Consider the following 15,231-nt stretch of genomic DNA (forward strand, 5'->3'; position numbering starts at 1 on the left):
CCAGAGCCACAGCAACACGGGATCCAAGCCGCGTCTGCAACCTACACCACAGCTCACGACAACGCCGGACCCTTAACCCACTGAGCAAGGGCAGGGATCGAACCCACAACCTCATGGTTCCTAGTCAGATTTGTCAGCCACTGCGCCACGACGGGAACTCCTGTGCCGTATTTTAGATTCCGCATATAAGTGATATCACATGGTATCTGTCCTTCTCTATCTGACTTACTTCACTTACTACAATCATCTCTAGGTCCATCCATGTTGCTGCAAATGCATTATTTCTTCTTTTTTTTTTTTTTTTGTCTTTTTGTCTTTTTAGGGCCGAACCCTCAGCATACGGAGGTTCCCAGGCTACGCATCTAATCAGGGCTATAGCCGCTGGCCTACACCACAGTTCACTGCAACGCCAGATCCTTAATCCCCTGAGCAAGGCCAGGGATGGAACCCACAACCTCATGGTTCCTAGTCTCATTCGTTTCCACTGTGCCACGACGGGAACTCTTTATTTCATTATTTTTTATGGAGCTAGCCCCTTATTCATTTCTAGGATTGATGATTTGTATCTTCTTTCTTTTTATCTTTGTCTGTTTTGCTGGGTTTATATACTTGATTTTTTTCAAAGAATCAGAATTTTGTTTCATTTATTTATTTCTATTGATTTTGTCTTTCATTGCATTGATTTCTGCTTTTATCTGTTATTTCCTTCTTGCTGTTTGCTTTGGCTTTATTTTGTCCTTTTTTAAAATGTCTTGTGGGGAGTTCCCATTGTGATGCAGCAGAAACTAATCCGACTGGGAACCATGAGGTTGCAGGTTCAATCCCCGGCCTTGCTCAGTGGGTTAAGGATGCAGCGTTGCCATGAGCTGTGGTGTAGGTTGCAGACGTGGCTTGGATCTGGCATTGCTGTGGCTGTGGCTGTGGCTGTGGCTGGCAGCTGTGGCTCTGATTCGACCCTTAGCCTGGGAACCTCCATATGCCACAGATGTGGCCATGAAAAGCAAAAAAAAAAAAAAAAAAAGTCTTGTGGGATGGACTGGGAATTTGGGGTTAACAGATGCAAACTATTGCCTTTGGAATGGATAAGCAATGAGGTCCTGTTGTATAGCACTGGGAACTATATCTAGTCACTTGTGATGGAGCATGATAATGTGAAAAAAAAAAGAATGTATACATGTATGTGTGACTGGGTCACCTTGCTGTGCAGCAGAAGATTGACAGAACACTGGTAAACCAGCTATAATGGAAAAAATAAAACTCATTATTTAAAAAACAAATGTCTTGGAGTTCCCGTCGTGGCGCAGTGGTTAACGAATCCGACTAGGAACCATGAGGTTGCGGGTTCGGTCCCTGCCCTTGCTCAGTGGGTTAACGATCCGGCGTTGCCGTGAGCTGTGGTGTAGGTTGCAGACGTGGCTCGGGTCCCGCGTTGTTGTGGCTCTGGCGTAGGCCGGCAGCTACATCTCCGATTCGACCCCTAGCCTGGGAACCTCCATATGCCACGGGAGCGGCCCAATAAATAGCAAAAAGACAAAAAAAAAAAAAAAATGTCTTGAGCTAGATACTAGATTATTGCTTGGAGAACTCTTTTCTCTTCCAAAATAAGCAATTTCCCTATTGGCACCATTCTAGCTGCGTCCCAGATATTTCGATATGACATAGTTTCATTTTCATTCAATTCTATGTACTTTTAAGTTTCCTTTGAAATTTGTCCTCTGTCCCATAGATTATTTTTAGGCATGTTGCTTAATTTTCAAGTGTTTGACTATTTTCCGGTTGTCCTTCCTTACTGATTTCTAATTTGAAGCCTTTTGGTCAGAGAGCATACTCTGATTCCAATTATTTTAAACTTGGTTAGATTTGTTTGTTTTATGGCTTGAGCTGGGTAGTTGTTCCATGGGCACTTGATAAAAATGTTTATTCTGCCACAGTTTCTTGGAGCACTCTACGTACGTCTACTAGATTCTGTAGGTTGATTACGTTGTTCGGTTTTGTATGTTCTTGCTGATTTTCAGCACAGAAGCCTATCGATTACTCAGAGTGCACTGTGGAAGTCTCCAACTATAACTGCAGATATATATAAGCATTTCTGTACTTGTTTCTGTTATAAGCATCAGTTCATATTACACACACATTGTTGCATCATGCCAATACTGCCTTGTGAAAATCTTTCCCAGTCAACCATAATCAAACTCTAACACATTGTTTTAAATATCTGCATGTTACTGCATGGTGTGAAGGCACCAGAACTTACTCCATCATTCTATTGTGAGACATTCACTTTCTTTTACAAGTGACATGATTCCCGGTGATGATGCCACTGGCCTTCTTAATTGCGGTTCTGAGTTTCGATGACAGAGGCTGATGGTTAGAAGCTCACAATAGTTGAGAGGGCTCTAGTGAGCAGGGGTGGGTAGGAGAGTGGAGGCTGGAGGCGGGGGTTGAGTCTACATTGAGCTTTTTGATAAAAGGAAGTGTGACTCTGAAAACCATCAATAATACTGCTTGTGGATTATACCAAAGAAGTCATAAAGAAAGCCCTATCATTCTTTCTTGGAAAAAAAAAGAGCAGCTGTAGCTTAGACAAAGATGAATATATCTCTGTCATTATACGTCATGGAGGCATATAAACCTAAGACCCAAATGACTCTAACAATAGAATATACACCAACCCAAGCCGGAAATTCAATTCCACCAAACACTTTACATGAGCAAAATCTCTTAAATTTAGTTGACAAACTAAGATACAACTACATAAGACAATCTAGGATATGGTGAGATCAAGACTGTTGACTTAAGTGAGAAATCTTTAGCCTGGAGAGGAGAAAGTGGGGGAAACATACTTCGAGGACCTCAGGGACTGTCACCTGGCAGAGAAGGAGATCAGACCTGCCAACATCAGCCACGTGGAGGGAGGTCAGGGAGGGCAATGCAGCAAGGACCAGTGTGGACGGATCTCTCCATTAAACTGGCAGCATCCTGACTCCAAGAGGCTGTTACTGACAAATGGCAGCCGACATCTCGGCTTCCCTCTGACCGTGGCCAGTCTGCAGCGGGATGTCTTTCCCATGCCCTAGTCACACGCCGTGCCCACTCCCACCTCCAAAGCGTTTCTCACTCTGATTCTCCTGCTTGGAAGCCCTCCACCCCTCCACCCACCCTGATCTGAACAATCTTTCAGGACCCTGGGAAAAAACCCACCCTCTCTGGAAAAGCCTTTCCTGATAACCCCAGCCACCGCCAGTCTCTCACCATGCCATTGGCACCTTATTGAACAGGAGTGTTTTGCTTTCATTTAAAAAGGGAGCAGCTTTTCCTGCTCAACTGGATCACCAGTTCTTTTTGGAAACCCGCCCTGTACCTCTTTCATAATCTACAATATCTTCCACGGGACAGGGCAAGTAATTGAGCCCTCGAAAAATACTTGTTGATACATTCATTTTGCCTCATTCTTTTCAGAAATCCATGCACTTTAATTAGAGGTAGGAGCACATGGAAGGGTTTAGCAGTTTCACTCTCTGTTTAGAAACATCCTGGTGAAATCTGGCTATGCAATGTTTTAAGTTAATAATGATTATCCACAGCTCTCGTTAAAGCTGATTCTTACTGAAATTCTTCTGCAATTAGCTTTAAAGAAAAACAGCCATAAAAACAGACTTCATGGGTCTGCTAATAATGTTTCTCATCTATGAAACAGCCTGTAAAGACTTTGCGTGGGCTGTGTCATATACATACCAGTTCATGGAAAGGACAATTAGAACGAAATTTTTAAATAGAAGAGATTTCAAACGTGCCTCTTTGAAGTTACAGCCTTAATCACCAACAATATACAAACAGGCCCAGAGGTCACCCTCCTGACCAATCTCTTTTGCTCTGTCACATTCCTCAGTGCCCCACAGCCACCCTGATTCCTCCATCTGTTAAGTGTTTATCACAGGTTCTTTCCCTGGGGAAGTTTTGGGAAGAGCCACCTTTTCTACAGTTCATGACTTTCTATCACACACATAACACACACACCCCACCTCACCTTGGAGAATGACTTCCGTGAAAGCAGGAACCATTTAATTCATCATGGAGTCTCAGGGGCCCCAGTGACAGGCATCTGGTAGGCTCCTACTCAGCATGGATTGAAATGATGAGCACAAAGACAAACACACAAGGCTGTACAGATCCTGAGGAGCGAACATGAACTCTGCCCTCAGCAGAGAGGCAGGAGGGAAGAGCTGCTGAGTTTCGAAAGCTAACAGAGGGAGCTCCCATTGAGATTCAGACTACTATCCATGATACTATGTGGGTTCAATCCCTGGCTTCACTCAGTGGGTTAAGGATCTGGTATTGCTGTGGCTGTGCTGAAGGCTGGCAGCTGCAGCTCCAGTGCAGCCCTTAGCCTGAGAACTTCCATATGCAGCTCTAAAAAGCCAAAAAAAAAAAAGGAAGGAAAGAAAGAAAGCTAACAGAGTTATTCCAGGCCAAGATGGAGTAGAGAAAAGGGGTCCAGAGTGGGAGAATCTGAGCTAAGACCAGAGGGGCAGCTGTTGGGGAAAACAAGTTGTTTCATGTGGCTGAAATATTGGGCATTGATGAGCAAGAGATAAAGCTCAAGAGTTAAACTGAAGCCAAACCAGAAGAGTTTGTGTGTCATAATAAGGAGTTTGGATTGAATTCTAGAAGCAAAGGCAAGCAACAGAGAGCTTTTAATTAGAAAGATGAGACATGTATTTTACAAAGATAAATGATTCACCACATTAACAGAAAAAAAAAAGGTGAAACTTATACATTTATCTCACTAGAATGCTGATTACGAATTTGAGAAAATTATGGTCATGGAGAACAGACTTGTGGTTGCCAAGGGGGAGGGGGAGGGAGTGGGATGGACTGGGAATTTGGGGTTAATAGATGCAAACTATTGCCTTTGGGATGCATAGGCCATGGGATCCTGCTGTATAGCACTGGGAACTATGTCTGGTCACTTGTGATGGAGCATGATAATGGGAGAAAAAAGAATGTATACATGTATGTGTAACTGGGACACCATGCTGTATAGTAGAAAGTTGACAGGACACTGTAAACCAGCTATAATGGAAAAAATAAAACTCATGATAAAACATGTTTTAAAAAATTTGGAAAGCCAGGGTTGTAGGAAATGTTGGTAAAAGTGTATATGATAGTAAATGTCTTCCTTTACAGGTAGGTACAGAGGACTCACTTTGTAGCCAGGAGTGAAAAAGTCCCCTACGGAGTTCCCGTCGTGGCGCAGTGGTTAACGAATCCGACTAGGAACCATGAGGTTGCGGGTTCGGTCCCTGCCCTTGCTCAGTGGGTTTAGGATCCGGTGTTGCCGTGAGCTGTGGTGTAGGTTGCAGACGCGGCTCGGATCCCGCGTTGCTGTGGCTCTGGCGTAGGCCGGTGGCTACAGCTCCGATTCGACCCCCTAGCCTGAGAACCTCCATATGCCGCGGGAGCAGCCCAAAGAAATAGCAAAAAGACCAAAAAAAAAAAAAAAAAAAAAAAAGTCACCTTCATCAAGAGACTCATTCCTTATACTCTAGGTCCCACCAATGCAATAGGGAAAAAAAAGATAAATATAAGGTAAAACTTGTACACAGAGGCAAAAATATTTGTCCAAGTGGAAAGAGGCATGTAAAAGAATGCTCGTTATTTTACTCCCTGGGATATACTGGAAACTATCTACATACCTAACAGTAGGGAATTGTTTAAATAAATATTACCGTCTCCACACATACGAATATTAAGCAAATGCCAAAAGTAATGAAGCAGAATTATAGGCACTAATACTGAAAGATTTCCAAGGCATACGAAATAAAAAGAGCAAGCCACAGAACAATGTACATAGAATGCTTTGCTTTGTGGAACAGAAAGGAAAACGAAAAGACAAGAGAAAGGAAGAAGAAAAGTGTGTATGTGTGTGTCTAGAAATATAAGCAGCAAACAAGTGACAGTGATTATCTCTAAGAGGAAGAAAATTAGAAAGGAAAGCAGATGAGGGGAAACTTTTAAACATCTAAGTCTATATCATATTTTTTACCCAATTTAAAAAGAAGCGTTTTTCCCAAAGCAGTCATCTGAAGACCAGTTAGTTTATTGAAATAATCACAGCAAGAAGTGGTAAAGGCATGAATTAGGACAAAAGGAAAGGGAAAGAAAAAATATTTGAAACTCTACTGAGTAGGAATGATAGTTTAGATAGTTTAGTAACCAAAGTAGTGTAATGGGTTTAGGAAAAGCAGGCATGCAAGAATGGGTCTGAGGTCTCAGGTTTGGGAATTGGATGAGTGACACCATTAACTGAGAAACAGAATGCAAGTGGGAAAGGTCGTGAACCCAGGTTGAGACCTGTTTCATTTAAGAGGCTATGAGGAGTTCCCTTGTGGCTCAGTGGGTTAAGGATCCAGTGTTGTCACTGGACAGAATTGTCCAGAGTTCAGTCCCAATTCAGGACTGAGAACTTCCACATGCTGCAGGCACAGCCAAAACAAAACAAAAAACAGGCTATGAAACAGTAGCTGGGCATGTTCCATGGACAGTAAGCAAGACAGATCTGGGCTCAATGTACACCACTGGCCTTTGGCCCCTGTCACTGGTCCAAGCCAACATCATCCCTCCTAATTGTCTCCCAACGGCTTCTACTTTCATCCCTGCCTTTCCGATCTGTTCTCCACACAGAAGACAGAAGAGTCTTTCAGAAACTCTACAGTGTTTTCCAATGCACTTAACTGGTGCTGGCCATCCCCTCGGGATCCTCCCCCTGACTCAATACACTTTGGCTACACAGAACCCTCTCCATTTCTATCTCCTCCTCCTCGGATGGGACGCACACACACACACTCATGCACTAACACATCTGCACACCAGTCCCATCCATCTTCCTGAATATCTAGAGCTCCACTTCAGTGACGTCTCCTCGGAGAAGCCCTCCTGGATTGCTTCATCCCCACCACCAAGGTGGTCTCCTGGCAGTTTTCCCTCATCTCTCTCTACCCCTGGCACCAAAAGAACTGTGCCCACCTCCAGGAGGACTGACATGTCATGAAGGGGGCTGGCTCTTCCCCATGAAGAACACTCCAAACAGTCGCGTTTTCACTGTTATCCCAAGAAGTAAAAGCAATGTTACTCCCTCTTTGGGGGCGAGCTCAGGGGCCCTTATTACACAGTGTTTCTGCTGAAAACCAGATCAAGGGCTAGTCTGCCATCCACAGAGCTAGATGTTGTAATTTTTCACGATTTGTTTTGAAGCATAGCCTATCTCTATGGGCAAGGGGGATTGGAAATGCTGAATATTTGCAAAACAAAAAGCAATAGGACTGAACCTGATCTAGCAGTCCCTCTAGACAGTCAGACAATTATATCTAATGGACTTTGTTAAAATAAAGTTGGTCAGAAGGATCCCAGCAAAGAACAGTGCTGGTGTGAGGTTGGGTCAAGGTCCAGTTCCACCGAGTTTGCAGGGTTCATACAAGTTTAAATTCTTAAAATCTGGAATGAAAGCTGTCCTGCTTTTTCCGACCATTCAATAGACAAGAGTGAGGAAAGGGTCTTCCCTTGAGGAAACGACACATTTCAGACAACACACCGGGATGGCTTCAAGCCTAAAAGAGGCAGTCTCATCACCAGCTCTTTGAACATTTTTTTTTTTTCTCAGAAAGCCTTGGCTTTGAGGGGTTTTGGATATTCCAACACCACTGGGCATCAGGAATGCCTGCAATAAGCTGAAGTTCCAGCCCCTGGGCTCACCCTTCTCTGCACCTGCTCCTCTGGCATCGGTGTTTCCCTGCAGTTCCTGAGGAGACAGGGTCATGGCCAGAGACCCAGCCCTCCCCTACAAGGTGGTGGAACTCACCAGACCTCTCCCGTGGAGAGGCAAGCCAGGTCTGAGCACAGACTCCGAGGACCAAAGACCACGGATGCCCTGAGCTGCCGTCATCTGCCAGAGCAGAGACTGATCCCAGCCGGATACTACAGAGAGTCAGGAAGATGCAAGACGATGCCAGCCCCCCAAGAAGAGCAGCGACTGGTCCTCTCCCCCCCCCAGGAACGTCAGGGTCTCCCTGACTCCCCATCAAGGTGAAGAGCACAGAGCTACCTAAACCTTGGAAAGTCAGCCTTTGACCCGGCACCTGGCTGGACTCCCGTGGTTTTCAGGGAGCTTCCTGGCCCCCCACCCTCCAAGTTTAATGAGTGCCATTCACTTTCTTTTAATACAATCCTAGTGCTGGAGGCAGAGACTGACATACATCAGGAGGCCACTGTCATCACCCTGGTGACAGGGAGCGAAGAGGCGAAACCACATGGGGACAAGAATCATTTGTTGTTTTCTTGCCTCATATTAACTTATGAATTTGCAGGGTCAAAAGCAATTTGTAAGATTATTGTACGATTGCACACACACACACACCCCATGGTCAGTATCCATCCTATTGTGCAGTTACACACACACACTCACACACTCACACAGAGCCAACATCCACCCACTCAGTAGGTCATTTTTAGCTGAGCACCTTCCACCATAAAGACATTCTTTATCCACTACACATTGTAGATTTTTTATGTTAAAATTCAAAAAAATTTTTTCTTGTCCTTTACCCAGGAACTAGGCACAACTATCATTTCTTGCCATTTCATCTGAAATCACCTTATTTCTGAAGTAAGAAATTCCAGAGAGTTCCCATGGTGGCTCAGAGGAAACAAACCCAAATGATATCCACAAAGATGTGGGTTTGATCTCTGGCCTCGCTCAGCGGGTTGAGGATCCGGCGTTGCCGTTGCCATGAGCTGTGGTGTAGGTCTCAGGCGCGACTCGGATCTGATATTGCTGTGGCTGTGGCTGTAGCTGTGGCTGGTAGCTGTAGCTCCAATTAGACCCCTCGCCTGGGAAATTCTATATGTTTCAGGTATGGCCCTAAAAAGAAAAAAAAGAAGGAAAAAGAAAAGTAAATTCCATTAAACTTTTTTTCTTGGCTATTTTCACTGAAAATAAAATGTTGAATCCTCGTGGTGCTTCCTTCAGAACCCCACAAAATTCTCTGGCCGGCAGCACCACAGGGTCTGGCCCTGACCGCAGCCACAGTACAGGCACCTGACCCAGGAGGCACAGCCTGAGACCACGGTGCATCTCCCAGACCCCTTTCTTCCAGGCGCACCAGGTAAGGTAGGCAAGGAGCTGCCTCAGCCACAACACTCGCTTGGGCCAGTCCCCCTTGTCACAGAAGCCCCACCCAGCACAACCCACCTCTCTACTTAGTGCAGCCCCACAGAAATGTCCAGAGGCAGGCTGACCTCTTAAGGTGGCCACGTCCGGGCCATTTCCCTGCTCAGAGACACCAGAGCCAAGCAAAGGGTTGTGGGCTTCAGTCCCCCTTCAGAACCAGCCTGATGGCTGGAAAGCCAGTCTCCTACATGTTTGACATGTTTGCTGACCTAGTTTCCTATGAGCACAACTTTGCTTAAATGATATTTATCACATATTCCTCAAAACTACGGCATATATTCAGAGATAAAACAGAGTGGGGAGGTAGGGAAGCTTCATCAAAAGCTTATCATTCAGGGAGTTTCCATCGTGGTGCAGCAGAAACGAACTCGACTGGGAACAATGAGGTTGTGGGTTCCATCCCCGGCCTTGCTTGGTGGGTTAGGGATCCAGTGTTGTGGTGAGCTGTGATGTAGGTGGCAGACGCAGCTTGGATCCCGCGTTGCTGTGGCTATGCGCCAGCAGCTACAGCTCTGATTTGACCCCTAGCCTGGGAACCTCCATGTGCCAAGGGTGTGGCCCTAAAAAGACAAAAAGACAAAAAAAAATTAAAAAGAAAGAAAGATCGCCCCTTTTCTATCTGCCACAGACCTTTTAAAGTCAGGAAGTCAGGATACCAATAGAACTATTCACAAATCAGCAAATAATACCAAATGAGGTGGGGTTTTTTTGTTTTTTGTTTCGGTTTTTTGGTTTTTTGGTTTGTTTTTTGTTTGTTTTTTTTTTTTTTTCTTTTTATGGCCACACTTGCAGCCTACGGAGGTTCCCAGGCTAGAGGCGGAATGGGGAGCTGCAGCTGCCGACCTCTGGGATCCGAGCCACGTCTGTGACCTACGCCACAGCTCACGGAAATGCCAGATCCTTAACCCACTGAGCAAGGCCAGGGATCAAACCTGCATCTTCATGGATAATGGTTGGGTTCGTAGCCCACTGAGCCACAACGGGAACTCTAAGATTTTTTTTTTTTCCAGTTCTGTGATTTTTTTTTAAGAAAATACATTCGAAGTTCTCAGTGCAACATGGGCAAGTCAGAGGGCCATGTGATAATATGAATCACACCTGTGCAGAAGAAATTGTCCTTTGGTGTCTAATCTCCTTTACTGTGTGATTTCAAATTTTCCAGGGAAGCCTCTGCTTATGTTCCTACAACTCCACCACTCACCACTGCAGATGGACTGGACGGGGGAACTGCAGGGAGCACTCACCGGCCATGCTTTGTGCCCTCAGGACACTGCATTCCTGAGGCCCAACAAAGTGACCCTAAACCCTAGGCTAGGCTCTGGGCAGACCTAGCCTTCTGCCTTTTTGAATGCTGCTGCTGTTACTGCTTCGGGTGTTACAACCAAACGGCCAGGCAAGCAGACTAGTTTTAGTAGCTCATCATTCTTCAGCCACAACTGACAGAACTGCCTTCATCCTTCAAAAAGCAAGAAGAAAAGCCCTAAGCAAAGGGAAGGATTTTTTAAGGCATAAGTTTGAAAAGTCTCTGCGAACTGCCCTCTACGTTCAAGACGACAGGTATAAAAAGCTTTGCCAACATCCACCTATTTCGAATGTAGCCTTTTTTTTTTTCCCGTTTAGACAGCAATTATACTACTATGCCACAGGTAATATATTCTAGCATCACTCCTTAACCTCAGAGGTGTCAGAGTTTGGGGTTTGGTTTTGTTTTTCTTCTTTTCTTTTTTGCTTTTGGCTCCCGGTTATATAATTTCAAGGAGGAATACAAGAAGAACATTCTTTTTCTTTTTTAATAACCTCAACCAGCGGTGCATACTTTGTGCTGATCTACATCCCTTCTGTAAAATACATTAATCCATTCTCAGAAGCTAAGAATGAAGATTAAATTAAAAAGGCAGCCCCATTTCTAATACTGATGATCCCATGCCTTTGTACTTTTTAGGTAGTTAAAGATAATCCACAAAGTTAACTGTTTCCTTTAGTATTTGGTTCCAAACTACCAAGATACAACATTTTGTTGAGGATGTGGTCTGTAGCCTTTTTGAACTGGGTCTGCAGCCAGTACGTATGGACTAGGTGGCCTGCAGTTTTCTCAAAGTGATTGACCAGACTGGAGACAGAGTTTGCGTTTCTCTCTCTCTCTCTCTTTTTTTTTTTTAAACAAAAAGCCCTGTCTCAGGGTGATGGGACTGAAATAATGTAGTTTTGACCCCTTCTGCCTGTCTGGAGGATGTCTGCCCAGCTGGTGGCCCTCTGCTGCCCTGCGGCCAGGAACATAATAAGCATGTGACAGGCCAACTGAACTAGGCGGAGTATTTGTTCTTTAAATATCATAGAGTACTTGCATAAGGGAAGAATTTTGTGGACCACATCAGATGGATTGTGTAATTCTTTGTGTTGGAGGAAAAAAATCTCCTTTCCAGCCTGTGGCTCAGTTCTCTCTAGCCTATTTAAATGGAAGACTACAGTCCCCAGGGAAGAATAGTCCTCAATTCTCCTTCTGCTGCTGTAAACCAAAACTGAGGTATGGAATGAAAGGCAGGCACCAAGGAAAACCTTACTGGAAAGTACAACCTGTCTGGTATAGAGCAAGGATGGCATTTGGCCTGCACAGCAAGGTGCTGGAAATTCTTGCTGTGGGAGAAATGAAACCACCTACCCTGCCGCCTGGGGCAAACACAGCAGAAGTAGTGACACCAACTGCCTTTCTCACAGCTGGGGCTGCCCAGTTCTTCCCCCTGTACCCTAGTAGGCCTGAAGCACAGTTTCCAGGCATGGCGGCCCATGCTGAGAGGGGTACTGGCTGGACACAAGACCAAGTGGGGTGGCAAAGACGTGCCAAAGGAGCGGGGCCAAGGGAAACCAGGACACACTGAGGTCACTGATCTCAAACCTTCTCCCAATGGATGCGCAACGGGCGCGTTAGCTGTGCCTGGTCCCCGCTGCCAGGCGAGCTGACTACAAACAAGTGCGCACCTCCTGACCTCCAAGACGACCCACCGTGCCGGAAGCCCCTGTGCCCAGGCTTCCCTACCCTGTCGCCCGCGCCCGCACCCACCTTGACGACGTAGGTGACTCCAGCCCCCAGCACCTGGTCGTTGGCGTGCGGGGCGCGGGGCGGCGGCTCGTCGCCGGGTCGGCCCTTTCTGGCGGCGCGCATGGCCGGGGCGCGGGGGCCGGGGGGCGCGCTGCCGTCCGGGGCGGCCAGGCTGGGAGCGCTGCAGCTGCCCGAGAGCCGCGCGCCCGCCCGCTCCCTGGCCGCCGACAGGCCGCGGAGGCCCGAACTGGAGAGTTTCAGGTGGGACACCTTGTGGAGCAGGTGGCCCAAGCTGCCTGGCCCATCGTCGGGCGCCCTGCGCAGCGCGTCTCCGGACACCAGGTAGGGGGCCGCCGCCGGGGCTGCGCGCGCCGCCGAGACCTTGCCCCCGCCGCTCACCGACAGGTTGTGCAGAAGGTCATCCACCGATGTCACCGAGTCATTCCTGAAGCGGTTGTACTTGGTGCGTGGAAGCATGCCCCTCCGTGGGCTCGCCGCATCCGCCCGGGCGCTGCAGGTGCCGGCCCCGGCGCGGGCTGCCGCGCATAGCAGGCGAGCCGCGGTCCCCGGGGCGGGACGGAGCGGCCGGGACAGCTGGTTGGGGGGCGCGAGCAGCGGCGCCGGCCTCCCACCGCTAACACCCCGCACCGCCGCGGACGCGCAGCCCCGGCCCCGGACTTGGCTGCTGAGGGCGGCACGTTTGCTTTGCAAAAGTCATAGTTTCCTCTGATGAGCGCCCAGCTGCTTGGGGCTGCTCACAGCAAAAGCATGACTCACTCCGAGAGGAGACCCTTCTCAACAAAGGCTCGGTGAGCACTGCAAATCACTTCCTGTAGCAAAAAAAAAAAAAAAAAGGAAAAAAAGAAGAAAAAACCACATACACCCACTGACAGCACACTAGAGCCAATCAATTCTCAAATTTCCTTTTTCTACCTTCCCAGATATTTTCTTCCAACCTTTGGTTTTTCACCTCCCCATCCCTCGCCACCCCCCACCCCCACCCCAGCATTTGTGCCAGAGGTAAATCCAGTTCCTTCAGATGATCAGATGAACTTTCTGAAACCTATTATTCTAGGCTATGGTTTTTTCTTCCCTGTTCAGCCCATCTGTGAGCCTGGGAAAGCAGCTGACGGCGCTGCCTTAAAATGTGACGAAGGCTTTTTAAGAATAAGATCTTCAGTGGATCCTCATGAATTCTGATTTTGAAAGCAGGGAATTGTTAAATAGCCCCCAAAAAAATTTTTTTAAAGAATATGCACTCCCAGGTAAATATAAAAATACCAATTTCCAGGTTTTTCTTTTTTCTTTTCAAATCGACAGAGCGGCCATGACAAGTGTCTTTGTGGCAATGCAGTTCCTCAAAAAAAAAAAAAAAAAAAAAAAAATCTGCATATGAACTTCTGCACAGAGCCAGTTAGGGTCTCTTCCCTGCTAATTTGCAGCAGTCTCTCAGCCAGGGCTAAGTTGAAAACCTACTTCCGAAAAAGAAGAGTGCTTCTTTGATAAATGGCATGAAACTCCAGAAATCTATTCCAAAAGGGGGCTGTGCTTGAAGCTTTATTCCAACTGAATGTGCTCAAGCTCTGGAAAAATGCCCAAGAAACGCTACAAATACATTTCAATATCCCTTTAGTTGCTGCTTGCAACCCTGCAGTAAGAAAGAAAAAAAAGATGCAGCTGCTCTCATTCCACATCAAATCCACAGAAAAAAATGCCTTATTTTCAGGAGTCAGATACGGATTGCAAGTGAAACGCACAGGCCTTCCTGACCCTTAGCAGCACAGAGCCTTGCTCCCACCCCCTCCCAGAAGGTCTGCGCAGACCAAAACCCCCAGACTCCTGTCACCCCAGGCTCTGCCAGTCTTCATCATGCCTTGACAGAAGCTGCCCCACTCAGTAAAACGCTGCCTGGCCAAGTTTCCCGATTACTTCCGTGCAAAAAAATGAATTTACCTCTAGCACGTTATCAGGTCACCCTGAGTCTTCTCACACCCACGACTAGACATGTGACACTTGAGGTACCAAGCCTGGAAGAGCTTTATGGAACAGGGTGTAACGGGTACCACTCAGGGAGGGCCAGGTGAAGCCAGCTGCTGGAAAGCAGAAGCGCAGAGGAGCAGCGGCTCCCCTCCCAGGGCCGCAGGCCTAGCCGAGCAACCGCCTGGCACTCATTTTTTTCCTTCCCCTGGCTTGCATAGCAACAGCACACGCACACCCCAGAGATGATTGTGATGGTTATCGAAGTCCCCCCACATCTAAAGCAAAAATGCCCTATCATTCCCCAATCGTGATCTTCATTAGAAGCAGACAAAAACAGCAAAATATGAATGAAATGCTGTTTGTGTGAATGAAAGGGCTAGCGAGCGAGCCAGCGTTTCTGTGAATGAAGCAGGGCCTTGCAGCCGGCGCCAGGCAATCCCCTGGTTCCAGCGGCTTCAGCCAATGAGCAGCCGCCCCGATGACTCATTCAACAAAAGCTTGCTCAATAGTGGAAGATTCCATTTCAATCAAAGGCGGGATCTTTCATCCAACGGCAGTGTGGGAAAAAAAAAAAAAAAAAAAAAAATGCCAGCCTGATTACAAAGATGCTGGGCGCATGGGGACCGCTGTCATGAAGAGAGGAAAAACTAGTTTTTCAAGGAAATTCCAGAACCACTGGTCAGGTAGAAGTATAAACAGAATTGCCCTCTTGGAGGTGAGCTCTGCCCTAAAACTTTCATTCAGCCATTCATTTACATCAAGGAATAACCATGAATGTTCCATTCTGTTCAGCATTTATTATGAATGTACAGTGAATGCACATTCAAAACCTAGGCTAGGCTCCTTGCCCTTGATTCTTTTTTGTGAAAGGAATATAGAACAGGCCTGCATGTTCTCTGTCTCCAGGGAGGAAAAAAAAAAAAAAAAACAGCTACAGTGGTTAACCCTTTAGCCAACAGGAGATTCCTAATTCTTTTGTTATGATGAG

The 15,231-nt window shown here is 46.7% G+C and overlaps 1 protein-coding gene across 3 annotated transcripts in view; it reads right to left on the bottom strand.

Annotated features, from left to right (window-relative positions):
• The window catches only part of SHC3 (SHC adaptor protein 3), a 163,367-nt gene extending 150,304 nt beyond the window's left edge, over positions 1-13,063 (bottom strand). Inside the window, exon 1 of one of the 3 annotated variants that reach the window (XR_014826380.1) lies at positions 12,285-12,883. Coding sequence is in view for 2 of the 3 variants with exons in the window: in XM_084994535.1 (XP_084850661.1) it covers positions 12,285-12,740 (456 nt within the window). In the remaining variant the exon portion in view is untranslated. Of the gene's footprint in view, positions 1-12,284 lie in introns of all 3 variants that reach the window. The other 2 variants (XM_084994537.1, XM_084994535.1) reach the window with 2 other exon arrangements.
• Between the last annotated feature and the right edge of the window lie 2,168 nt (positions 13,064-15,231).

This window comes from Sus scrofa, chromosome 14 (assembly GCF_054392235.1).
Source record: "Sus scrofa isolate SSC_HxYL_T2T_F1_AM1 chromosome 14, Sscrofa_HxYL_maternal_Yorkshire_Landrace_v2.0, whole genome shotgun sequence".
Taxonomy (NCBI): Eukaryota; Metazoa; Chordata; class Mammalia; order Artiodactyla; family Suidae; genus Sus; species Sus scrofa.